This window comes from Pleurodeles waltl, chromosome 4_2 (genome assembly GCF_031143425.1).
Source record: "Pleurodeles waltl isolate 20211129_DDA chromosome 4_2, aPleWal1.hap1.20221129, whole genome shotgun sequence".
In the NCBI taxonomy this organism is placed as follows: Eukaryota; Metazoa; Chordata; class Amphibia; order Caudata; family Salamandridae; genus Pleurodeles; species Pleurodeles waltl.
The window spans coordinates 54,631,083-54,658,601 of NC_090443.1; the positions used below are offsets into that span (position 1 = coordinate 54,631,083).

Consider the following 27,519-nt stretch of genomic DNA (forward strand, 5'->3'; position numbering starts at 1 on the left):
GGGGGGAAAAAAGAGGGGGGTGTACACGAGAAATACATTCACTCTCGTAGAGTGTTTAAGCAAATAGGGAACAAATGTAGTTCCCTAAAAGTGAGCAGTCGAAGGATGGAAGTCGGGCAATGGCATGGTAAAGAGCCTACGTCCCAAGGGAGTGACCAATGCAGGGTGTACTGGCAGAAACACGGAAGGTCGTCGAAATGGAAAGTAAGCTAATAAGAACGACAGTAGGGCCAGCCAGTGGTAAGAATTTGGTGGGCAGGAAGCTCCTGTAGTCTTAAGCCCACAAGGTCTCTTGCACCCAGACCGCTTTCTATGTCTGGTAGGGGCATCCTAAAAAGGAGACAGGAAATTAACGTCTAACTAGGCGCCTGGAGTGCCCCAAATAAAGACCTTTAAGTTAATATGCAGACCTAGCATTTAAGAAGGACACTTTGGTAAAGCTTTGTCATTGGAGAAAAACTATTTATAAGCAGGTGGGAACAATCTGCGCAAGATTTTGAGCACATGATTTGTGCTGTCATATCACGGGGTAAAGTGGGCTCATCATTACCCCATACAGTATGCTGTGGTGGGTGGGTTCATCAGGTGAGTAGTAGTTCAGCAGACCAATGGGTGACTCCTACCGGCCCAAAGATGCTCTTTTTATGTATCAGACTGCTCTAGCTTTTTGTTTTCCAAAACATTGATAGGCAGTCTTTAAAATGCACATCTGCTACAGGGCTGCATATTCGATTAGACAGTTGCATTTTTTTGTTGCGCCTTGTAGGCACAGTTTTCCTGCTTTTTGAGCTTTCATAATTTTGAGTATTTAATAATGTTAATCTATTCCTCTCTTAAGCAGTTACTTGGGAATTTCAATTTATCTGCCACTTGGAAGCTTCCCCAGTGTGTTTGCCCATTATGTGTCTAGTCAATTCTCAGGGTGTGTTTCTGGATCTTCAGTTTCGTTTACTTCAATATCTTTTCTGATGGCTAATACTTGTGTAGTTCTCCACTATGAGGCGATCCCACATCCTTCGAGCAGGGAGCGGCGGGAGTGTGGGCTGGTCTGGAGGCCTTCATACCCCATCGGTTCTAGTCGAAGCCCACAGGGCTTGGGTTTGCCCCCACACTGACAAGCCTGAGTAGACAGACAGAGGCGCTGCTCTGGGAAAGATCCAGAACCACGCCTGCATTTTTCCCGCAGGGCGAACGATGCTTGCCTGAACAACGCAGGCCTTTTTCTCTGCCTTAACCACGCATGTGCTGAAAAATGCACTTGCCTAGTTAAGGCAGAGAAAAGATCCAACGGGAGAGGACATGGTCAGGTAAGTGAGGCAGGGGGGTGAAGGGGTGGGGTGGTTATGATTATTTATTTTTAAGGGGTGGGGTGGTCGGTACTATGGTTTTTGGGGTGGGGATCGGGGTGATTGTGTATTTAGGCGGGGTTGTTTTTAGGGTCGGGCAGTAATTTTCTATTAGGTCAGGTTTTAAGGGGCAGGGTGGGGAGGTCAGGGTAATTTTGTATTGTGGGTTGGTAGTTATATTTTTAGGGTGGGTGGGGGGCTGGTTTTTAAGGGTTGGTAATTTTGTATTCAGGGCAGGCCGGGGTCAGGTTTTTAGGGGTGGGGAGGTTGGGTAATTTTTGTTTTTAGTGGTTGGTTTTATTTTTGGGGGTGTGGTCGGTTTCAGGGCTTATATAAATAAATATATATATATTTTTTTATTATTATTTCTTCTCCCTCAACCCCCCCCCCCCCCCCCCCCGGGCAGACCGCACCCTCCCCCTGCCTATGGCGACCTCTGCTGTGGCCTCAAATCTGCATTCCATAAAGGCGCTGTGAGCGGCCTCAGCCTCGGAAGTGGGGCAGTTGCCGCATCGTGGGGTTACAAACCCAGGATGTTCTGTTACGTCCTATGTGCCATCTGGGGCACCCACTTCCATTAGTGCCTGATTTCCGTATTCTAGCCGCACTGCTCAACTCTTCAAGGTCCTAAATCAGGACTTACCTGGCAAAGGGGGTTGGGGGGGGGGGGGGGGTCTGCTCCTTCTCCTCTGTGGATACCTCCCCACATTTGCTGCTCATTGCACCACACGTCCACAGCCAACCATAACCGTACCCCTTCTCTTCATACGCACCCGTCTGGCACCGCCATCTTCGGGCTTCTCAGAAGCGCTGATGCTTCTTGGGGTTACCTTCTTTCAAACTCTGGGCCATACCAATTTTGAATCTTAAACTGGGAGTGGTGGACTTCGGCACAACCCCAAAAATGAGACCATGGCCTACTCCCAGTCTGGTCCCTGCATGAAAACCGCAGCTTAGAATCCCAATACTGCTCCAGAGTTTTGTTAGAAATCTGAGTTTTGTCTGTGTTCAGAAATAGAATGTTCTGCCTGGTTGCTTGTGCTGTTTAACGGCTGAAAATCATGACCGTAGCCTTGAATTTCAACTACTCTGCCTCGTATGTGAAGCACCTGCAACACTTCTGGTAGCAGTGCCAGACAGGAAGTGATAAGCAGGAATAAACACTTTATTTAGTTTACACTGGATCCTTGTGCTAGTGCCGCCGCTAGATGACGTTGGCCAACAGTCCTGTTCCTTATTTCTATTTCAGATACTCACTTCAGCCTTTTAGTTAAAGCAGTACTCCATGGTCCTCAAGACATGCCATCAGCTGAATGTCGCTATTATCCTAACCGTAAAGCAAACTAAATTTTAGCCCGTTGCCTTTTCGAACATCTTGTGCCACTGCCCTTGAACTTTTTGTTTTCCCGGTACAAAAAGTGGAAGTCCCTCTTTTCAGCCATAGCCTGCTCTAACAATATACTTTCGATTGGCCTTTGGGTCAGGCCTTGCATTAATATACCTCCCTCGGCCCTGCTGCCACAGAGATGGATAACTCCTTGTTGTGGAATTTCTAATTTCCCCACTTGCCCCTCCCAAAGCAAACCACTCTGTGCTATAGATTGCTGTGGTCGGTTTCATTCGAGACGGACTGCCTATGGCTTATTTCCCCTCACGCAGTTTAAAAGTGGGGGGGCCTAAGCCACCTCGTCATCCGCGACTCTTTCGACCTAGACTCGGTCATTGTGCCAGAGTTGTTTAACCCCCTAGTCGGCTTCCATAGTCAACAAAACCTTGACGTCTACAGTTGGCATGTGGCCCTTTCCTGTCTGAAACTACTGGCGGGGTTGCTGTTGTGTAGACTGACGCTTCCGGTGCAGTCCTGCTTTGGCCTAAACCCGCTGTGCCGGTTCCGGAGCTGGTGCTAGTGTAATGTGCTCTAGTGTGGGGTGAAGTGTCGGGACCTCCTGTGGCTCCATGTTTTCTCTCGGGTAATCCTGTGTCTAACATGTTCTGGTGACGCCCGTAGGGCAGGTCGGTTATTCCCATGTTGTTGGTCTCTTGAATGTGGCGTCCTTTTCAGCTGGTCTGCGCGCTGTCCGTTGCCTTTCATACTGCATATTGCTTTGCTAATGTCAGTACCTTTCTTCTATTTATACACTTCTTACAAGGACCTGGAATCGGTTAGACTTGCATTACCAAAGGGGATAATTATCGGCATACAGTCCGAGGACCAGAGCGGTGCCTTGATTGTCCGTACATGGTTAACCTTTATGCTAGATGTACGTCCCACCGAAAATGACCCCCCCCCCGCTCCTGCTAGAGTGAACCAAGATGCTCATTTCTAACTTCCACCAATTGTCAGAACGGCAATGTCACTGTAAATCCGATCCTGCTACCGGCAGTTTATAACTCAACTTAGTTCCGGAAGACAAACTTCACGAGCACTTGGGGGGAATGGGGCAGTTTTCTTCACAGCTAATAAAAAACAGACATATTAATCAGTGTAAATTAAGGATCCCTCTTACCAGGTGACAGAGTAGGCTTAACTGTTTATATGGCCTCACCTGAGTTACGAAGCGCTAAATGCCGCAGTACAATGTGTGTTTTTTTTTTTTCTCTCTTCTCCATTCGGAGTACCTGGCATGACTAACTTTGCTGAAATCAGAATGTCTGTTAAACGTAACCGTGCAAGCCTGAAAATTTGAGCTGGGCCTAGTTTTTCTGTTTAAGCTAAAATCATAGAGCGGGTTGTGACTTAACTCCTGTATTTCTTTGAGTTCAGTGCTTGAAATGGAAAACTAAAAGTGCAGGTACTCTGAACACGCTTGTTTCTCAAAATAAAAAAGTGCTGGTACTCTGTTCTGCACAGTACCGACCCATTTAAAGCACTGACCGAATTAACAACACGCCAGGAAATGCAGTGAGTTGTATGAAATCTGTCCTTTCTGGAAACCGAGACAGCAGTTGAGTTAGTCTTCATTTACAAATATCCTGGCTTTGTTTTCCCGACATTCCATTGCTTGACTCTTCAGTGTCTTCTCAGTCGACCTCTGCTTTATTGATCTCTGAAGATCAAGCTTTTCTAGCTTCAGTAGAGTCTCCCTTGGGCTGACACTTCCACTAGGCTCACTTCTTGTTTGTACCCGCTCTGATTTTCAGGTTTTCCTTTTGTGTTCTGCTGTATTTTGTAGGTCTCGTCTGCAGACGGGTTTTAGCAGTCCGAAACCTATTCTGTAACCATTTTTACAGTGGGCGTTTGAACAACCTATGGCTCGGCATTGCTTTGCTTTGCCTATAACTCTAGTTTGCTTTAATTTCATTTAATGGCTTTCCTTCCTGTCCTTTCGTTTGTCTGGAGCATAGATTCTGTGCCATCACTTTGGATGTATTGCATCCTTCGAGTTTCGCACTAGCAGGACGAATATTTTCCTTCAATACTCCACTGGAGCTTACATGTGGAGTCTCTCCCATGTGTACTGCCTTCACCCTTCTGCCCCCCCCCCCCCCCCCTTCCATTGCTTCCGTGGACAGTTTCTGCATAAAGCACTGGCAATGCCAGTAGCTCTGTATTGATGGAGCCAAAAGGCAAGACCTACAGGCTTTTTCAGTGCTTGTTAACGTTTACTTAAGCTTTTCTTAAGTTCATCCACACCATCGGATTTGCAAAGACTGTGTTTCACTGGTGAGTGCAGACCTAGGTGCGTGTCTGTTCTCTGTCAATTTTGTAGAACACCTGTAAGATGATCGTCTCTGGTTGGCTGAAGCTTAACAGTAACCGAGTATATGATTGTGTTGTCTTGATTCCTTTGTTTGGACATCACTGGCACTTGGCAAGATGCACACATTAGGTCTTAGAAGCAACTACGACTGCTGCAGCCAACCCCCCTCGCCTTGACCTGACTAGTGAACACAAGTGCTCTCCATGTTGGACTTCTGTTGGGGCAGGATCTTGGTCACACCCTTAATGTGGCCTTTGAGAAAATACTTGAACAGGTGACGGTGCTCTTCTTTGTACTTATAAACTTGGCAGTTCATGGACTGCCAGACAAGAAAAGTTGTGTATAGTCTGCCTTTCATAGTGCATCAGGGTAGCTTGCGTTATTTTCTGCTGAACTGGTGCTCTGACAGCCTTGCCGGGCTCTAGATCAGTTCAGCTTAACCTCTTGCCTGGCATTCACACCAAATGCGAGAGATGGCTCTTTTCTGACCAGTTTTTAGCTCAGTAAAAGGAATTACTGCCTTTTCTCTGCTTTGCCAAATTTTCTGAAGCCTCTGTATTTTGGTTAGGTTGTGGTTTTTGGTTTCTCTATTGGTACACTTAAACTATGCCTCCTTCAGTGCCAAACATTCACCGGCTGTAAGATTGCCTTATTCAAGTCTGTCTAAATAGGCACACAAAAACCACTTCAAGTTCTCTTCAGTGTTAAAGAACGCATATTTAATCCACCGTGGATGAAGGTGTTTCTTACTGGTTCCGCTCTTCTAGGTGTGGATAGTGGCTGGTGTAGGTGAGTGGGGAGGTGGGGGGGATGTGTGTGTATATATAGAACACTATCTGTGATTGTGTTTATTGTCGTCCTGAGTCATCTGCTGGGTTTCACATTAAATACATATTTAAAAAAAAAAAATCCCTCTAATATTTAATTCGGCCAGTATGTTTTGCCTAGTTGGCTACATATAATTGGTAGGTTCTAGTTTTTGATGTTGCGGGAGGACCCTATGATGTCATGAGGCACAGTGGGACATGGTCTATGCTACAGTCCATAATTCACATAATGCACCAAAGGGCCATCCCTTTCAGTAGGCTAATAAATGCATTAATGCGCTCCCTAAAGCATCAGACTACTTTGAAGATTCTAGACCATGGTTGTCTTAAATTTGTCCCGTGACCCAGTGTTAATGCTTCTCAGTTGGGTTTTATTTGTGTACCTCACCTGAGGGCATATTTGAAAATTCTTGTTTCCATTAACTAAGTGAATTTAGTTTTGGGTTGTGACTTGGCTCTAGATTTGCATATTGTGCATTATTCCGTCATGTAGTAGACCATTCCAGGAACAGCCATGTTACAGGAAAATAAACTCTCTAAAGCATTCTGAAGGTGCTGCTGTAATGCGATGTTAATTGTAAGACCACAATGCCCCATTACTGGAGTACCCATGTTAGATTGTATTTACCACCGTTTGATTCAGAAGCATGTGTCTGAAAGGTTTGGAGGTTTTTGATTGGCTTCCTAGTGCACTAGATTTCTTGCAGTAAAGATGCTAGTCGTCATGTTTAAAGACTTCTCAACCCCGTAAATGGAGGTCGAGATAACAGCCTGTCCCTCTGCCATTCGTGTGTCAAAAGATATTCTGTCACTCGTCTTTCTAGGTCTGGCTAAATACTGCAAATGTCTGCAGCATCTATTGTTACTGTTGGGTTGGGAAATGGCCCCTGCATGCTAAATGGATGAATCGCAGCCCTATTTCCTGGTTGTGTGTGAACTGGTGTCCGGACTTTTTTGTTAACTCCTGGCACCATGTTATTCTAGTTTATGTGCAGAGGCCTAGGCTTTTTCGCTTTGCCTGTTCTGAGGCATGAAAGGTGCACCAAGCTTGCCCTCATGGCAGACATAGGGCTACTGCCCATGCCCTGGGTAATTTACATAGAGGCGGTGGCAGCGTACCACGTTTTGTGAATTAAGTGTGATGTCTCTTGAATCAAGGGAAATCTGCTGCCCCCCTCATGTAAAGTCTCACCAATGTGAACCCCCATAAACTTTGTGCTGATATTCTGCTCACCCTACTGGACCCTGCATGTGCTGTGTGAGAGGCATGTGGTGTCTTGAGAAGGTAGAGGGGCTTGAAGCCTGACAGTTGCTTGTCCTTCCTGTCATTCATTTACCTGCTTCTTATTAGCGTCCCAATTTGTCAATCTTGTGTTTGTCCCTCATGAAGCATTGCCGCTTTACTGTCTGATTGGTTGGCATTGGCGCTTACAGTGCTTGCTTTATATGTACTACTTTTTAGGGTCGAGCCTGCGCTGCGCATGCGTTTCGCAGGAAGACTCTTCTGTATTTATAAAAGGGCTCTGAGCCCTGTCAACTTCACATCAGTGTTTTTTATTGGTTGGTGGGCTTCCCTCATAAAATCTGCTTGCTTTCATTAGTCGAAGGCATGCATACGTCATGCTTCCATTTTCTTACGATAATGGCATTACTCCTAGTCCTACTCCCTCGCCTTCCTTTTAACCAATGAGGCCTCCCGCCTCCCCCCTAGACCCTCCCTTCCCCTTTCAAAACCCCCCCCCACCCTTATCCCCTCCTGTACAAAAACCAAGCCCAAGCCGCAACTCGGACAGTCCGTACCGGGAGGGTGGGAGGGAACGGAAAAGGAAGGCGAGGGAGTAGGACTAGGAGTAATGCCATTATCGTAAGAAAATGGAAGCATTACCTCCCGTCCCTACCTCTCCTTCCTTTTAACCAATGAGACATAGCAAGAAAAACACACAGGAGACGGACATCGAGTTGCAAGACCCTTATTTAATATCCTGCACCAAGAACATCCCAAACAGTATCTCATAGAGGATAAGACCCCGTGACCAAACACCGACTCCAAACCACCCAAGTCCGACAGCCTATAATGACGCACAAACGCCGAAGGAGAAGCCCAAGTGGCGGCCCTGCAAATATCCACCACTGAAGTCCCCTGAAGCTCTGCCACCGTCGCCGCCATGCCTCTGGAAGACCTCCCCTGAATCCCTAGAGGAGGAACCACCTCTTTCAAGGAATAGGCCAACAGAATCAAAGATCGAACCCACCAACTCAAGGAAGCCGTGGAAGGTTTCTCACCTTAGCGCGCCGGACCAAAAGTAACAAACAGTGAATCCCCTGTACGAAAAGGAGCCACCACCCGCAGATACTCCAACAAAACCCTACGTACATCCAACAAATGCAAACGGACCTCCTCCCCTGATGAGGGATCCGGACAAAATGAAGGAAGGATGACCGCCTGCCTGGAATGGAACGAAGAATTGACTTTTGGAATAAAGGAAGGCACCGGAACCAGAACCACCCTATCGGGAAAAATCTTACAAAAAAGGAAAGGAACATGCCAATGCCCCCAATTCCCCCAACCGACGAGCCGAAGTAATGGCGACCAAAAAGAACGTCTTCAAAGATAGACGTCGCAAATCATAGTCCCCCAATGGGTCAAAAGGGGCCCCCGTCAACACATCCAAAACCAAGGACAGATCCCATGAGGGAAAAGAACGTACCGGGTGAGGAAATAAATTAATAAGCCCCTGAAAAAATCCAGGCATCAATCGCCCTTCAACTTGAAGATTACGCCATGGTCCCTAAATGCCTGAATAGCCGCCCACTGTACCCGAAGAGAAGCCACTGACAACCCTAAACGAGCACCGTCCTGCAGGAACTGCATCACCTCAAAGAGAGAAGCGCAGGAAGGATCCAACTCACGACTTAAGCACCAAGACGAAAACACCTTCCACTGTCTACCATAAGAAAGCAAAGTTGAACGTCTCCATGAAGCCAGCAAGGTAGAACTCTAAGCCACTGGCACCTAACAGAAACGCCCTGAATAGTTGAAACGGAGGGAACGCATATAAAAGGCCCTGCGGCCAAGGACATGACATCCCGTCCACCACCCATGCTTGGGGACACCGAAACCGGGAGCAGAAGCACTCCACTATCGCAGTCTCTACTGACGCAAACACATTCAGCACTGGAAGACCCCAAAGCCGAACCAGATGCCGAAACAGAGACCTCCGGAGAGAGAAAAGTTGAGAGGAAGGAATCACTCTGCTCAGTAGATCCGCCCGAACACTTACCACTCTCGCCGAATGACATAAGCCTCGGCCACTAAGTCGTCTGTGCGAACCAGAACCGCCAACCCCCTCAGGGAATCCTGGAAATGGACCAGAGCCAGGAATATAGCCCGCAATTCTCGCCAATTAGATGACCGACTCGCCTCCCGAGGGGACCAAAACCCCCGAATCTGAGCTGACCCCATCCATGCCCCCCAACCGGAGAGGCTGGCATCCGTCGTCACCACCACGGGTCTCAGAGGTGACAAAGACACCCCTACCCTCAGGTGGTCTGCATCCAACCACCATTGCAACTCTCTGTGAATCAATCCGGACCCTGGAACCCCGTCCTTCAGAGAACCGGACCCTGGATCCCACCTACTCGAGAACCACGTCATCAAGCACAGGGGATGGAAACGTGCCCAAGAACCCAAAATATCACTGACGCCAAATGTGCAGTCGCAACCATAGAAGAGCTCGGGGAGCAGACAGTAACCATACCTTCTTTACCAAAGCCTGGAGAGCATCCAACTTTTTTTTTTTTTTTTTTTTTTTTTTTTTTTTTTTTTTTTTTTTTTTTTTTCCCCGGACACAGTCACCAACCCTAGAATAGGCTGAAACCGAGCCCCTAGAAAAACCAGATCCTGGGACGGCACAAAGTCTGATGACACCCAATTGATCAAAAACCTGTGTTATTGCAGGACCCCCAGAACTTGGGCCACCTGCCTCTGCAAAAGGTCTCGTGAATGGGCATGAATCAAAATGTCGACTAGATAAGGGTGCAGAAACACCCCTTCTGAATGAAGCAAAGCCACTAGAGGAGCCAGCATATTCGTGAAAATTCGGGGAGAAGATTTCAGACCGAAAGGCAGAACGCAAAACTGGAAATGATCCTGCCCCACAGCAAACCTCAGGAACTTTTGAGAGGACCATGCCCCCGGTACGTGTGGGTAAGCATCCGGCAGATCCAGTGACACCAGAAAATCCCCTTGCCTGACCAATGGAAAAATAGTCCGAATGGACAGCATGTGGAAATGCACTGTCCTGATCCAGGTATTCACCTCCTTCAGATTGAGCACCGGTTGAAAATCCCCCTGAAACTTTCCGCACAAGAAACAAGACCGCATAAGTGCCCTGACCTCGGTCGTCTAGCGGAACATGGGAAATGGCCCCCATGACCAGTAAGTCCCGCACTCCGTCCAATAATGCTCCACTCCAAGACCCCTCTGAAGGCAGAGGTGTGGGATGCACCCCGGAATCTGGAGGAACCGCCACAAAATCTATGACATAACCATTGGTCACCATGTCTAGTACCCAATGATCGGTTACACTGTCCTCCCAAGCTGAAAGAAAGTGACACAGTCATCCCCCAACCGGCCCTCTGCCAGGCCCACAGCGAATGCCAGGACCCCTTCTTGAAACCACCCCGGGTCTCAGGAGTAGACTTCTTAAGTGAAAAACGCGGATGAAAACGCCGTCTCCTAAACGAAAAGGATTTAGCAACCCTAGTAGGAGAAGATCTGGAATGCTTCTTCCACCCTTTACCCGAAGAAGAAACCCCTTTATAAGGTAAGGCATGCTTCCGCTCCTTAAACGCCTTGGAAAGTATGGATGGTAATAGTTCTCCAAACAAGTTACAACCCTCAAACGGCAGTCTCAACAAGGCCGCCGTTTCCCCTGGATCAGCCTTCCATGAACGCAACCAGAGGGACCTACGAGCCCCAATCAAAGACCCAGATGCCAGAGCCGAAGTACGGACTATATCTGAAGACACATCTGCCAATAATCTGGCCAGCTGTTCCATACCAGCCAGGAGCTCCGAACACTCCGCCCCTTCCTGTACAGCCCCCGCCAGTTTATCAAAGCCTTGAACCAATGATTGTGACGCATAAGCAGAATAAATCCCTGCCTTCAGCGCCAGATTCTCCGCCGCAAAAGCCCTCTTAAGACCTGAATCCACTTTACGGTCTGTGGCATACGTAGGCACACAATCCTCCGGATTGACTGCCGTTTTGCCAATTAGAGTAGCCAGAATAGAGTCCAGGCGTATTGAAGGAGGAAAAACCCCCTCACCCTCAAGTAAGTAAAGTTTCTGAAGGAATCGTGGAACCTGAGCCTTCTCCACATCCTTCCACTCACGAAACACCATATCCTTCACCGGTCCCTGGAAAGGCATGGCAAACATAAAAGGCGTCTGATATTTGAGGAAATAAATGAGACTCTGAGTTTGTAGGTTGAAACACAGGGAAACCTAAACTGTCCCGAACATGTGTCATCACTTCCCACATTACCTCTTCTGGAAACCTATTTCCCCCCAGATGACGTTGATGGGGCCTCATCCTCACTCTCCGATGAGGATTTCCTTGCCGCTACCGATGAGTGCGCACGCTTAGACTGATCAGTCCTGGCCACGCCAGCTTGCAGTGCCCTGGTGACAGCCATTTCACCCATATCCTGCACTTCCTCACTAGACATGAGGGGAGTACCCCTGCCAGGTACCTGTGGGTTCTCAGGAAGAGCAATGCTACCCTCCCCTCCCACCTCCGAGGAGGAAGAAGAGACAACCACGTCTCTTTGCTGGAGCTTTAGGCATGGTAATCAAAATAACACTGCCTTTCATTCCAAAACACTACCCTACATATAGGACCCTGGTCCTCCCTAACAGGGCTCCACCAAACCCTAAAAAGGTCACAATCCTTGTAAAAATCCAAAAAACCACGGGCAGAACGCCCGTCCTACCTGACCAGCATCCAAAAATTGAAGGTCCTCGCGGCTCCGCGGCGCGGAAACCCGGAAACTAACGCCCCAGCCACAGAGGGCCGGCTGACCCCGTCAGCCGGCCCCCAGTACACGCCTCTCGAGCAGCCATGCCGTTCGCTCAAGACGTGACCCAGCCGTAGCACTCCTCGCGGAGCACCGCGTCCCGAGGAGTGCCTCCATCGACGACCTCCAGGCCCCGCCGTGCAGGTAAGAAAGGGAAAGAAAACCGTCTAGCGTGGGCTAGACAAAAGAACAGGAGGGGATAAGGGTGGGGGGGGGGTTTTGAAAGGGGAAGGGAGGGTCTAGGGGGGAGGCGGGAGGCCTCATTGGTTAAAAGGAAGGCGAGGGAGGGACGGGAGGTAATGCCTTTTCCGGTGGCTAGCCCTCCTCCAGCGCAGCGACCAAGTACAGAAAACATGCGAGGCTCGCTGTTTTCCATCGGGCTCGTGGACTTTTTTTCCTTTAATTTACGAGCCCGATCTGGCTTGGCAGAAGTCGAGCGCTTTAGGTACTTAATTTCACTTTTTCGGGTTATGTACATGAATGCACTTTTGCCCGATAGGTGAAAAGTCGGGTTAGGAGTTTACAACGCGATCAGCTCTAACATGAGCAAATGCGAGACCCGATGCATTGTAAATGCTTGTTTCTTTTTGTTATGCACTCGCTGAGATTGTGTGTGTGTGTGTGTGTGGTGTGTTTTTTTTTTTTTTTTTTTTTTTTTTTTTTTTTTTTTTTTTTTTTTTTTTTTTTTTTCTGTCTCCCTTGGGTATTTTCTCCCTGGCACTCTTGTTACCCTGTCACATGAGTACATCTCCTTGTCTAACTCCCTGTTGCAATCGCCTGTGTCCCCCCCCGCACCCGAGGTTTGGCTTCCGCCTACTCATGCCCTCCTCCCCTCCATTGTCCTTCTTCCTTCACCAGTGTCCTGTATTTTTCTCAAACCCTTGTGTTGCCTACTCTTCCGTGGCGTTCCCTCCATACTACTACTTCCACCCCCCCCAACACACAAACTCTTGGGGGGTGGGGGGAGTATATGAAAATCCTTTAGTTACTTACATCTCGTGCACATGCGTGGTACTATACGGTATAGCTTAAAAAACAGCTGGCAAGGCTAATGTCACCAACGCACGATCTCTTGGCTTTGCAAGAAGCTTCCTTCAAAACTATCATTGGCAAACAAGTTTGTGTCCTCCGTGTCTCATGCTGGAGACCTCATTAACCAGTACTGGTTTTGTGACTTTTTTTTTTTTTGGGGGGGGGGGGGGGGGGCGGAAGGTTTGGGTTGTGGGGGACGGAAGGTCTTATGCTAAAGACAAAATCTGTTATGAGCGCTTCCCTGGCATCAGCTGTTCTTTGGACCCTGTGCCATCATGACAGGAGGTCCTCACTCTGTTGGCACCCCCCACCCCCTGCTTTGAATATTCACCCTTTAGGCTGGGTCTGGCATGAAGTGGAAATTCCTGTTCGGTAGGAAGGCATGTGCTGGTGCGACGGGTTCAACAAGCATCAAAGCATGTGATGTGGGTGAACTCTGACTAGTTTCTTCTCGCACACTACATCCTGATAACTGCGACCTCGCATGCGCCCACGATCTCCCCTCGGGTGTGCTTCTCAGCTCGCATTTCTCCCCGTGCCACTGCGTCCTGATGCCGGAGTCTTTCTCTCAGCGCACCTCTGTTCAAGACCCCCCACCTTTACACTAAGGCGCCCAGTGCCTCAGTCGTGTCCATCTGGTGTATGGTGACAGCCATTTTAGAGTCCTCGTTGTCATTCAAAGCAATGTGGTTTTTTTTTTTTTTTTGTATATATAATTTCCCGCAACTCCTCAATTTCGCCTCCTTACCTTCCTGCACTTGTCTGTTATTAGGCCAAAATTTAGCAAGCGCACATTGGCCAGTCGTCTTTTTTTGAAAGTGTAAATGGGTAGCCATCCAGCAGGGCCAAAGTTGTAAGCCAATTAAAGGAACAGTATAGGTGACCAGAATTTTAAAAGTCAAATACAGGGACTTATCACAAATGACTACAGTTTTACTTCAAACAGAGCCCACAGAATGAAGGCTGTCGTCAGCATAGATTTACAGAAAAGGCACTAAACATAAATAAAATGCATTTTTATGAAGCCAGTCTCATGCCTGTTAATTACGTTCCTTTCTTATAACAGCTGCTAACCACCCCTGCTTGGCAAAAGATAGTCACCTTCCACCGTTTTAAATCGGCCCTCTATAAACCGGGACATGAGCTAAATTTCCCGAAATCTGCCCGGACAACTGGTGAAAAAACCGGGCCTCTCCCGGCAAATCCGGAACTCCTGGTCACCCCAGGACAGTCTCACCTACAGTTTGTTTGAAAGGGTTGTTTGGTACCCGCGGGGATGTCACTCCCAGGGTGTAAGGAATTGTATACAACCTGCTTGTGTTCCGCTGGACCGCATCACAAGTATCTGTTTCTCCTTCTAATTCCCTTCTCTTCAGAGCAGCCTTTTCGTTTCATAACTTAGTGTGGCTGCCAGGTTACAGCAGCCATTTCCGGTGCTGAGGGACGCATCTAAGCTGAGTAAACCTCCCGTGAGACCACTCCACCCTGGTGTGCGCCCGTGCGGTCCAGTGCCTAGACCTCTGTGCTTGGTCTTTACTGTACCTCCGTTATCCATAGAGAAGCAGTGAGTTTATTTACTGCTGTTTAACCAGGTGCTAATGTTCAGGGCGCGGCTACCATTTTGGGCCAAAGCTTCAGTCCTGGATAATTCACCTCGCCCCTCGGAGGCTGTCTCTTCCGTGTCTGTCCAAGCCCTCTTGACTGAAAAGCTTCGTGCCTAGTGAGGCTGCTTTGCTGTCCGTGGTGTCTGGTGCATGCCATATTTTCAGGGTACCTAATTGTTATGTAGCCCGAAAACCTTCCATCCCTAGACTTTCGTTGGAGACCTCCATCATAGGGGGTACGTTACCCCACGCCTGCGGTCTCGTACTTTAGAAGGGATGTTGGGGGTCAGTGGCGTAACGTGGGTTGTCAGCACCCGGGGCAAGGCAAGTAATTTGCGCCCCCTAACCCTGGATTTTAGCACTAGAGTTAACCCCCCCCCCCCCCCCCCCCAGATGTTGCGGCCGGCCCCTCCTGCACCCCCCCACGCTACGCCACTGGTTGGGGTACCGGTTGTGTGGTGTTTATTATGGTATGTAAGAACTCTTCCAACCAAGATGCCCCTACTACGCCAGATTGTAGAGTTGATGAGGTTTGCGCGAGGATGGTAGTGCCTAGAGGCTGTTCCGCTTGTGTGTAAGCACACGCTGTAGGTTTTGCTGGCGTGTCTCTGGCTCCCCGCTGCACCTTCGCATATAGTCTCGATATTCTTTGCGGTCTGGTGTATTTCCGACAGCAAGCACTTGCACTCGCAGAGTTTCTGACACTGGGTCTCTCCACGTGACGTGTAACGCGGGGATATCTGCCTAGGCTGCTTGCATTTCTTTTGTCCCCAATGTGTTTTGATCTGCTTTTATTGGAAAGCATTATTGGGAGAACCCCCACCCGCCCTGGAGCGGCCTCACCTCTGTAGTGCATGTGGCCGGCCTCTCTGCCATCCACTTCGACTGCTGGTCCTAAAGTGGTCTACACAGCGCTTAATACCACGGTTTTGCCTCGTGCCTAATGCTTAGTGAAATTGCGCTTGATTTAATCTACCTCAGACGGATGAAACGCAGATTTGCCCTGTCGGGGCACACTCCTTGACCTGACCCTTAGACCGCATTAGATGATGGTAGTAAGCGCTTGAATCTCTGTCACGGTGGAAGATGTAATTATTTCTTTTGTTTGCGGCAGTTTTCAAATTTTATAACCAAAAAAGCCGGGTTAGATTACCATTTTGGGCCACGTCATCTTCGGCGAGGCTTTCCTTAAATTGCTGAGAAATTCCTCAGTAGTACAGTCTCCTCCCCAGTCATTCAAAAGTCACGAGGTATTAGCTGGCCCCGAGGGGGTCTCTCGGGAACACATTCCAAGCTCTTATACTTGGCCCACGAGTCCCCGTCACTTGACTGATTTTCTCCCCTCCCCCCCCCCCCCCCCCTTTCTTTTCCTTTCTTCTTTCACTTCTTTTGCTTGGTCATCGGTCTTATGAGTACTCCAAGCATCCAGGAAGTGGCAAGCTGGTGTGGATGCTTGGAGTTCTGCAGTGATCTGGGAGTCTGCTCCGGGTTCTTACTCGATGACAGGCGTGTGGTGTTAGCAGTGGGGTGCATCTAGACGAGTAGTTAACCGGTGGTCTGGGGACCCCGGGGTGTCCAAGAAGCCTACTCGGGGTGGGGAGGATTTCGGGATTGTTTAAACTAAATACTATTAGCAGATTAATAAAGGGTATATTTCTTTAATAAAAATGTAAATATGAAAAAAAATTAAATGTTAGGTAAGCATGGAAGAATTTAAAAATGGAGGTTAAAATTAAGTTGGTGAGATCTTGATGCGTGAAAAAGGTGCATGTGCATCAAAGAGAATGTAGGCGGGACCTGTGACCTCCTCTGAATTTTGAACAGATTCAAACTTCCCAATGTTTTTAATATTTGTGAATTAAAGTGTTAAATAAGTAGTGGCTCAGTGGGGGTCCCCGGATTCAAATAGTGATTCATTATGGGCCTTGGGTTCCTGTAATGTTTAAGTGGGGGCCCACTTTTATTAGCTTTCTTCAGATTGGAACGAGGCTATCTGGTCGGGTGTTTACATTCCCAACTTTCTGCAGATGCATTGTTTTATCTTGGGCTGAACTCCTGCTTGCCCGCTCTCGCTGAAAGGAATCGACCACTTGAATAAGTGAACTGGATTTGGGACAGGGAGCGTGTGAAGCTCACCTCGCCTCATTTACAACTCCTCCGCCCCCGTATGTGTAAGTACAGAAGCAGAAATGTTTGCCGAGTGCGAGATGAAGGGACCGCCCTTGGGAGGATTTTATTGCTGCTGTTTGAACTCTGTACAGACGGTCTCCGGGTGATGCCACCCTAGCCTCGTGACTCCTCGTGCCCTGGCACAGCCCTGGGCATGTGACGTGGGGCTTGCCATTTGTGAACAGGACCCAGTCTGTGTTCCCTTGGCGTGTCCCTCGTGTTTGAAGGTGCTTTCACGCCCCTCCCTCTCCTCAACACCTGTTCTTAACGTGATAAGCAGGTAAGCCACGTCTTATTTGCCAAGTAGGGGTGCAGTGACTGGAGCCAGGTGGACGGTGCCCACTGTAGTCATGATGGGTTTTGTGGGCACTGTTGGTGAGAACCGCAGCCTAGCACCTCTGAGGGCCTTCAACTCCATCACCGCCGGTTCGCCTTTCTCGGAGCCCCAGGGAAAAAACATTTTATGGTAAAGCATTTTTTCCCGAATCTTAAAGCTTCGAATCAAAATTGAGCTTGTATGTGTTACCGACCAGTCAATTCTGAAACTATTGATATTCGACTTTGTGTTTATAATTAACCAATATCATAGGATAAACTTAGTCGAAAGAGCGAAATGTTTGTCGACAAGACAAATTGCAGAGAACTTGTGGCCTTGTGGGGGACAAGGGGAATTGAGCACATTCGCAAATGATGCGCTTTGGGAGGAAGACGTTTGAGTGACTGAGGTGTGATAGGGAACTGGAGAGCAAGGCAGAGCGAAGCTTGAGATGGAGAGAAGAGGGGGTTCGGGGTGGGGCAGAGATGGACAATGTACTGAGGCAGTGGAAGGCACGGAGATAGGAGACTAATGAAGAGTGTATGGGCAGCGCCTTGAGTCGCTTAAGGGTTGTGAGCGCTACAAAAGCGCAGTTAGCTTCGAACTGTTCAACTCTGGATGTCACTATTGCGAGCTGTCTTTGCTGGTCTCTCCTTTCTGCTATTTTGTGGTTTTGAATTTTCATTTATAAGTGCAGATAGAAAGGCAAAAAACATGACCCACTGAGCTGCTTGCTCCTGGAATGATGCAAGTTGAAATCCGGAAGACTGGGTGGGGTGTCAAGAGAAACTATGGGAGAGAAAGGAGAAATTTAAGGGAGGGGGAGGAGTTGTAAATGAGAGGGGGGGCTTTGGGTGAAAAGATTGTGCTCAAGGACCGACGGCAGAATGGCCAGGCGTGAGTATGAGAGTGTCAGAAGTTGTGCAAAGTTTGGATTGAGGCGCTTGTCGCCACCTTCCACAGCTATTAACCCCGTGTGAAGCTGCACTTACTGCAACGCACCCCATTCTCGCTCTTCCCACACCCCAAAAGCTGCCAAGGAGACACCACTCGTTGCACGCTGGAGGATTAGCGACTGATTCTTCAAGTGGCTGCTGAGAACAGGCCACGATGGGCACGAGCCGCAGGCCCTGAACCTAAATGTGATGAACCCGACTCTTAGCTGGTCAGAACCGGATATAGACCATTCAGGGCGGAAGCCGTGCAGGTTCACACTAGATCACTCGCCAATTCGACTTCAACGCCTAGAACCGGCGTGAGGTGACACATTTGCACACCAGCCCCCCCCCCCCCCCCCCCCATCCGCGCTATAACAGCAGTACGTGCAGAGAGGATGTGGGCTCGTTGCAGATGCATATTCTTTCCTTTAGCCCCTTCTGTCATCACCCCCCCCCCGCTCTCTTCCTACTACCTAGAGTAAGTTATTCCACGAGTAAGTATATATTGCAGTACTTGCACAGTATGGCAAGCAGTTCCCCAGGTGCCCACGGGGCGGCGTGGCTTTAGTGTCGAAGACTTCAGTATGTGACTCCGTACCGGGAGTTTGAGCAGCTGACCCTGACCGTGGTGTGTGCCCAACCACAACTTTTATTGGTTTAAAGTGTTGTTCCCTTTTGTATGTATTGTAGTTTCCTTTTGTACGCTTGTGTTAAAGGATCTGCTAGTTTCTCTTTCTGCAAAAGGCTGAATCAAGTGTGTATTTGTGGGGGGGGGCTTTAGGGGGAGATGTTGAGCGGTGGCAGAAATGAGCTCTGGACCACAGCGCCTCGCACAGCCTTTGGATTCAGTGATTAGGCTGGTGTGAGATAGACTGAAGTGATGTGCACTGGAACGTGTTGGCACTGCCCCTCACACTTGCCCTTCTACCTCTCCCCTGCATACAGCAGTTCTTGCCTTGGCAGTCCCATTGCTTCGGAAAAACTGAATACTGGCATCACTAGGTAACTAACCCCTGGCATACAGGCTCCTCTTGCTCCAGCAGCTCTATTGCATTTCAATGATCGGGCGCTGAGGAAACCCCTTGGCACTGGCCGTTCTTGGCCTTTCGCCGCCTCCTCTAGCCACACAAGCTCTCCTTCTGCAGTGGCAAATGAATGTTAGACCTGCAGATAACTCGGGCACCTTTTACCCCCCTGAAGGTTGCTGCCATTGCATAGGCGAGGGATCGCCACCTCTCCAGGTTACTCGGCGCGTGGATGATCTGCATGTCCTGCCAGCCCATTGTCCCCCTTCCAAACGCCTCTTCCCCCCTCAGTCTCTCGTTGAACGGTGTTGATTCTTTGTTGCTGAGAATGTCCTTTTTTTTTTTTTTTTTTTTTCTTGCCTGTGTTTTGCGTCGTCCCTTATCTCCACCACTTCACTCTGAAGCTCAGCATGCGGAGGTTGTGCTTACCTTGCCTTCTGTAAATCGCGTCCATTTTTGTCCTCTCCCTCACAGATCGCTGGCATCGCCCTCATCGGCCTGGGAATCTATGTGCAGATACAACTGAACAAGAGCATAATCATCCAGGATGCCTCCTCTTCTGGAGCCCCCATCGTCATCATCATTGTTGGTGCCGTTATCTTCGTGGTGTCTTTCTTCGGCTGCTGCGGTGCCTGGAAGGAGAACTACTGCATGGTGACAACGGTGAGTGCAGTTTTTACACAGGTGGTGGTACTGACCTCCTAATGCAGTCTGTCTTCTAAGGTTGTGCAGCAAGTGCTTCAAAGTCCTGTTCTGCTTTTACTTTCTTGCCCCAGCAGCTTCAAACCTAAACTTGTAACTTTAGAACATCAGTGAAAATGTCTTTTATGCTGTCCAACCGCATTAATGACGGGGCAGTTAATGCTGATGGCTGGCACTAGAACGTGTCTTTGTTTGTTTTTGTCTGATACATGAAGGGCTTGGATGGTATTGAACCCGGTGCCATATGATTCCATGCGCTATCCTAGGCGCATTGACCCACAGATTAACTGTGTATATAGGTCCTTGCCCCATACCCTATAAGCGTTCGTCTCTGGGAGCACGGAAGCGATGAAGTGGGCTTCATGTAGGGTGACAAAGCTGGCGCAGGCTTAGCCGGTGCTTCTGGTAAGAGTGGGGAATGCCACAGTCGGGGATGTCGAGCGCTTGTCTTCACTGGGGGCGAAGAAACAAATTGTGATCAAAAGTCTGAGTAAATTAACTCTGGATTATTTGATAATAATCTACCCTGGGGTGCTAAAACTACTAGCTGTGTACAAATATCTGCTGTGGCCTACGAGAGAAGCCTGGGTTGACCATAGCTTGCCCTCAAGAAGCTGTTGGGCATTGTGAAGGATTCCTGACACCCGAAGCATCACCTCTGCCCTCTTACCAGCTTTTGAACGCCTTAACCTTGTGACACCCAGCTAGACCACCCACCTATTTGACCAAATGCGCAGCATGGCCAAAACTTAAAAATGCAGCTCACTGGTGGTTTTTCACTTGATTTACTGTCTCTGGCATGCTGTGGTGGGATTGGTTGTTTTTCTTGAAAGAACTTGGGTTGTGTTCAAGCCCTACTGAATAAAAACTTGTCTGAGGGAGCACAAAGGAGTGTGGAAAGGCATGTAAAGTCAGCCTAAATGTTAGTGTGAACTTTCTGGCTGCAATCTTTAAAATCCGAGACGGGTCCACGAGAAAGCCCTTGCGGGCAGCTTTCTGGTGTAGCAAGTGGTAGGATGTGCACTCAGTCTGTTAACCCAGCACGTTCTACCATAAGGATGAGGGATTACTATTAAAGATCTGATGCAGTAACTTGTTCACATGTCTCCCTTTGCAGTTTGCCATCATACTGACTCTGATATTCCTGGTGGAAGTGGCTGCTGCCATCGCTGGATACATCTTCAAGGATAAGGTGAGAAAGGGTGGTGGATTTGTATTCTGGGGCTGTTACTGTGGCTTTCTGGAGTGAAAAGGGATGTGATTTTGCTGAGCAGCCTTACAGTCCGATCTATTGAAACAGTGAAGGCAATTGAGCCAGGCTCCTCTGATGCAAGATGGTGGCAGGTGCTCATGGCATGGAAGAGCTGCTTTCTCATGTTGACTGTATTTTAATGAGATTTTGAAATGCCATTTTATGGTGTAGGATAATCCATGGTTTTAGTTGGAAATCTTCTAGAACTTGCTAGATGGTGTTTTGTGATACAGTGCTGCACCAAGCCTCCCTTGAAGTACTCATCCTGAGATGTTCGATAAACTGACAAGCCAGTTCTACTTGCAGTCCTCTGGTGTTTACTGGTCTCTGTTCCTTTGCCTCGTTCAACTTTGGCCACACAGAATCACTAGGACAAATAATCCAGCAGACTTCATCTTCTCCGGTTGGTGAAAAAGGCATGTGACAAACTATCCCGGTCTTGGAATTTTAACAGCTAGTGTACTTGGCAAGATCACACTCAAGATTGACCCTTCTCTTAACCCACAACCTGAACGTTACCGAGTCGCAAACGCCTTCTCTTTTGTGTGCAGATGAAATGTTGAGCTCTGCTAAGGTCCTCATTGCTGCCTCACCCTGATGGAGGTAGAAAGACTATCATTCCACCTCACGATAAAGGAAACCCTCGAATGCGCTACATTAAGGTTCCTTTGAAAGATTTCAGTGTCTGAACGCCCTGGCTTGGAGTAGCTTGTCCACTAAGGGCACTGGATCAGGTCCACCATTGAACCTCCCCGGATATCCATAACCTTCTCCCCCACCCCCAACAAGTGAAGGAAAATCGCAAGGAGTGAGTGATAATGAAATGTATGGGCCACAAACTAGAATGCCAACCTGAATCTGGGTCAAAGGCAGTGTAATATCTATAGAAGACTCCTACAGCAGCTGCATCACTTAAGTTGAGTAAGTGACTCTTTGAAATGGAATTGGTGTAACAAATTTGGATTTAAAAGGGCGCAGTAACATTCCTAGAAGTCCCGCAGTGGTGGACAGAGCAGCTCTAGCTACTCCATGCTGAATGACCCTGAAGAAGCAAGCCCTGAACCTCCAAGATGCGGCTTCGCAACTTTGTACTTTTTTTTTGGGAGGAAGCACTACCCGCACCCCACTCGCACTGAAGGCCTCCGCTGACCTCCAGTGGGAAGAAAGCACTAGTGGCGAAGTTGTGTATTGCCTGCCAGGGACGGAGGCCTCATTCACATTTAGAAACTGGAAGACCCCACCCCCGTCCCCCAAACTCAAAAAATGTTTTCCATCCTGTGACCCAGAGGGCAAACGGTTGATTTTTGATTCGAGGAAAAAAAATACAAGGGTTTTTCTCATTTAAAAAAAAAAAAAACTACATTTTGTTTTTAAGGTAAATATTTTGTTGCACAAAACGTGGGAGTGGTGGGGCAGCTTGCTTCCTTACATAGCCGGTGCAAGTTGTAAGAAGACCTTGTAGATGGTAACTATAAAAGAACTATGCACGTGAGTCCTTGTCGTTCAGTGTGTTTAGTTTTAATTGGATAGTAGTGTTCTGGAGTAATGTTTTCAGGCTTCTTCAAAATTCTCCTTTTCGGTGTCAAACGGTAGACACCACAGAGCATCGGACATAATTGTTCCATCGGCAGACATGACCTTGTGATACAGGAGTGTCTCGATCATGTAAGATGTATGTTCAGGTGCTCGATGAGTAACTAATCCTGTTGCAATACTTGCCCCCCCCAACCCCCCCGGTGTTTCTTTCAATTATTTAATTTTTTTTGCAGTTTAAAATGGTCATCGACAAATCCTTTACCAACAGCATGGGACAGTACAACAACACAGATATGGCGAAAGCCCTGGATACTATCCAGCAAGATGTGAGTGGTAAAGCATTCTATGTAGCCCCACACCTTTGGCCCTTCCTTTGGGGATTTGGCAGTGCCTGCGAGATTTTTGAGATGTATGTGCTGTTAACGGGAATTTGATAATGCTTAATTGGTGTATTCTAAAAATTAAACGAATCAACAATTCGTTTTTTGGAAACTGCAGCTGTACAAAAGGTGCACCACTCTTTTAGACAGTCCCAATGTACCAAGCTGCTAAGTGTTGAAATGGATGAAGTTTGTATGTGCACAATGTAGTATTGATTTGGATGGGGGAGGGACTTTGCCTCGGAAAGTAGAAGGACGCGGAGACTGAGGGCCCGATTTAGTTTGGCAGACTGGTTACTCTGTCACAAACATGACATATCCCGTCCGCACATTAAGAGTTCCAGCGGATATAATTGTGGACGGGAAAGCTGTCAATTTTGTGACCGAGTAACCCCACCTGCCAAACTCCAAATCGCCCCCCAAGACTTTGTGTAAACCTGCCTTTGGGACGGGTCGTGCGGGTGCATTGCTGTATGTTGGGGAGGGGAATCCATTTACTAAACATGGTGTCCACATTTCCGGGGAGGAGGTATGCTGTTAATCTTGCACGTTGAGTGGGTTGACTGGTGGAAGAATGTGTTTGGGGGCTGAGGGGGAGTTGGGAGGGGTAGTAGTAGAAGAGTGCTTGTGTGACTTTGACGTGACATTTACTGTGTATGTAAGCTACCTCCCTCTATTCCTTATGTGACAGTTCCGCTGCTGTGGCGCCAACGGTAGCGCCGACTGGAAGGACTTTGAACCGTTCAAAAATGGAAGCCTGCCGGATTCCTGCTGTATTACAGAAACTAAAGGTTGTGGGAGTAAACCAGACCCAAGCAAAATATTTAAAGATGTGAGTATCTGCCTTGGATAACTTCATGCTGCGTGTGGTGAGTTAATGAGGCCGCATGCCCCCGAGCTGTACGCCATCTAAAAGGCTGGTAATGTTGTGTGTGTGGGGGGGGGGGGGGGGGGGAGAATCTGCTTCAGCAGAGCCTCCAGTGAGAGCAGTTAAAGTGAACTCTTCATGGCTGCTCAGGGCAAGGATGGAGAGCGCATACCATCAGTAGTTATTTATTTTTTAAAATCTAGGAGGGTGCAAAGACTGCCCCTCCCCCCCCCCTTTGGAGATGGTATAGTCCTCTGTGTGCCTCTGGGCTACGTTCACCCTCTTCAGAGGAGAGTGTAAGCACTGCATGACCTGTGGAAGATGGTATGCAGAGGCACTTCAGGCCAGTGAGGAGTTTGTAGAGGCGTCTATCCTTTGTAGCAGTTGGTTGTAAACTGTATTTGTATTGCGTTTACTTCCCCTGCCAAGGCATTGAAGCAATTTGCAGTAATTTGCACGCTACTCTTGAACCCAAAGTTAGAGTTAAATAGGCAATAGAATTAGTAATATGCTTTCTTTTTCCTTGTGGACTACTTATAAGTTTTTAAGTTTGTGGTCTTGATCTCGTGCATTTACTGTAGTGTTTTCAACGGAATAGGTTAATTTAAGTGGACTAGTAAAGAGAAGATTGTGAGTGGTGGTGGACATGTGCACCTGTTATCTGAATGAAGTTTGGTAAAAGAGGTCCATCTGGCATAGTAGACGAGCAGGATGCCACAGGGCCCAGAAGCCTTGGAGCCACTCACAAGAAAAAAAACGGGCAACACAATCTATCAGAACATACCTCAAAGAGGCTTTCACGTTCCCAGAGAAGTCTGTGGATCTCATGCAAGCATGCCTTCAAAACCACCACACTAATGCCACCTGCTCCGCCCAAGCAGTCTAGTGTCCAGTGCAAATGACCTACTTCACAGCCTCCTGACCATCTTGGATGGTTTGAGCCAAATTGGCCCGAAATTCCTCAGACTGCTGTCCAGATCGCTTCAATGGTGCCCCATAGAGCATGGGTATATCTTCCCAGCAAACAGCTGACATTGACTGACCAGAGACCTAGGCTGGTATAGGAAAAGGCCTGCCTTCCGAAAGTCTCAAGTTATCTTGAGGAGTTGTGTGGGGGGAATAATAGAGGGGAACGTATAGGGAAGATGCAATGATTTCCACCCCCCCCCCCCCCCCATCCCCTTCCACTCAAATGTATATACTAAACGTTGAGGCTCAAGTTCTGCCTAAGCAAATAATTCTGCCTCACCGGTGCTTTCCAGACGCCTGGCTGTGCTAGCAGTACTTCTTTGAATGCTGGAAGTTTTTCTTCATCCACATATTGCCTAACTTATCGAGGCCAGCACACAATATAATATTTGGAAGCACTTTAAGGCCCTTAGTGTGAGTATTTGTGTAAAGCTATAGCGAAACATAGGATCACTGGCCATAGTGGCGTCCTTCATGGACATTGTCCGATGTGCTCCTTCAGTACATGCACCGCTCCAGCACTTCTGTGACAAGAGGTGCCATAAGTCTGGGCACTGGGGGAAGAAGAAATGGAATGCAAAAGTCGTTTAACATTTTTTTTTTTTTTTGTGTATTTATTTATTTTTTCCCTATTGGCTAGAGGAGAAACCAGTTTAAGGGAATTTTGCCATGCAGACTGCTTTGGGTCAGGTTTCTGGAAACCATGTGAACTATCTGAGCGCATGTGTGCAAAAGTAGAGAGGAGCTATTCTACCCACATGCTGGAGTAAAGGGCTGCCCATCAAGCCTTTTTGTCTACCTCTCACATCAAACACCATCATGAGCCAAAACAACCCTTCTAGGCGAGTGCACTACATGTCTTCAATGGCAGATTGTAAGAAATCTGCAGCTCACAGTAGTCCAGCTCGCTTGGCTAGCGCATGTTGCGGAAAATGTGGCACTAGCATTCTTGTAATAAAGTAAATTGAGGGGACGATGCCACTATTCAGCAGCTTGGGCACTCCTGTGCTATACCTTTTGTGCCTCTAGAGAATAAGCTAAATGCTCAGACCTTGCCTCCATGTTTTCACAGCTCAACTTCGAGTAAACGTCCTATTCATCAGCGAGCCCATGTTTTTTTGTTTACACATTTTATCCCTTTTCCTTGATTTTCTGAAGTTTTAAGCAGACCAAACGCTAAGGTGGTCCCAGTTGTCACGAGAAGACCACCTTCTCATGTGTGTTTTTTAATGTATGTGAGTACATTGCATTCCACTTCTCCTGTATGTAATATCTAGCAAGCCTCTCCACTACTCATTGCAGATGAGTGACTCGTGATCACATGCAATCTTCCAAAGCTCACTTAACATTGTATGAACGGCCTGCCTGGCACTAGCCATACCAAGGACTAGGTCATCTTATGCCCTTAAGTGGAAGAAGTGGTATGTTTTGTGTATGTATATACAAAAAATAGAAGTGTTCCAGAATGTGCAGAAGAAACTAACTTTCTTCCCTTATTCTGTAAAACATGGCTTTCCAGGTCTATTTGGCAGAGATTTGTTTAACAGAACTATCCTCAAATACTGTGTGGCTTTTGTTTAGTGATGAGGGATGGTAAGCTCAGACACCTACATCCTGGAAGAAAGCTCCCAGCCTGTGATCGTTTTTTTTGGCTAGCAGAGGTAATGTCCTCCGCCATCCTGATGGAGTAAACTGTCCACCAAACTGTAAATTGACCCCTAGATCTCCTTCAATTATGGCGCTTTATGTACAATTCTAGCCACCTACAAGCAACTTATTTTAAGTTGAACAGCATCATACACAGCTACTGCTAGGATGCCAGGTGACCTTTCTGGATAGGTCTCAAAGCCATTATACAAGAAGCAGGGCAGTTACTGCTGTTTTCAGGAGAAGTATTTTTTTGCACACTTGCCAAACGGATACTTGCAGATCAGAATATACCTTTGCTAACAATACTGCTTGGATTCTGACCAGGTGACCCAGCTGAAGTCTCTGCGTAACCTTTGGTTTATGAAAATCTCAGTTACTAATTTGTGTTCTTGGTTCTCCATCATGACTATAGTAATTGAATTCACAAACACCATCCGCTGGCCTAACCAAGTTAAAAGGCTGAGGTTAACTAGTGCGGGATACCCAGCACTGTGCTGTTGGATTTTGTGTTAAGTTCACTTCCTGACAAAATTTGAAAAGGACTTTCAGCCTGGCTTTTCGGTTTCCATTTGAAGTCCTAATTCAGCAACCTCAGCAATATTCCTCTTTAGTAAGACATTGACACACTGGAGAATGATTGTGATTTGGTGTCTGAGCTGAATGAAGAGGCCATTGTGGAGAACTAAGATTACTAGGAATTACTTACTTGGCCGAAAATGATCTGGTGCTACTTAATTGCATCGTAGGATTTTTGAAGCAGTTCTTTCTAGTTCTTACTTGCAATGCAGCAGTCTAAGGGACCTGTTCATTTCTTTTAAATATACATAGTAACGTTTAAATCTGCCTAGCAAAGTTTCTAAGTTCATGGTCTTGGCTGTTTTGTGTAGGAGTGCTAGCACTGCACTGCATGAGTGACAGTTTTACCTCCTTTTTAAAAAAAAAAAAAAAAGTACCACTCTCCCCAGCATGAAATTCCTGATCTCGTAGTCATTGTATACTGTTTTTTTTTTTTTTTTTTTTTTTTTTTTTTTTTTTTTTTTTTTTTTTTTTTTTCCGCGCTCTCGCTTCTCCTCCTCCCCCTCTTTCCCTTCTCCTCCCCCCTCTTTCCCTTCTCCTCCCCCTCT

The 27,519-nt window shown here is 47.6% G+C and overlaps 1 protein-coding gene and 1 long non-coding RNA gene across 3 annotated transcripts in view; one reads left to right on the forward strand and one right to left on the reverse strand.

The window, feature by feature from the left end:
* CD63 (CD63 molecule) overlaps window positions 1–27,519 on the forward strand; it is a 65,752-nt gene that overhangs the window by 30,365 nt on the left and 7,868 nt on the right. For both annotated transcript variants that reach the window (XM_069230626.1, XM_069230627.1), the window contains exons 3-6: window positions 19,513–19,701; window positions 20,858–20,932; window positions 22,762–22,854; window positions 23,600–23,740. In XM_069230626.1, the coding sequence (XP_069086727.1) occupies window positions 19,513–19,701; window positions 20,858–20,932; window positions 22,762–22,854; window positions 23,600–23,740 (498 nt within the window). The remainder of the gene's footprint in view (window positions 1–19,512; window positions 19,702–20,857; window positions 20,933–22,761; window positions 22,855–23,599; window positions 23,741–27,519) is intronic.
* On the reverse strand, window positions 12,586–27,449 carry LOC138292190 (uncharacterized). The gene is made up of 2 exons (XR_011202608.1): window positions 27,394–27,449; window positions 12,586–12,644 (listed from the first exon to the last, which is right to left on the reverse strand). It is a non-coding gene; the product is annotated as an uncharacterized lncRNA (long non-coding RNA).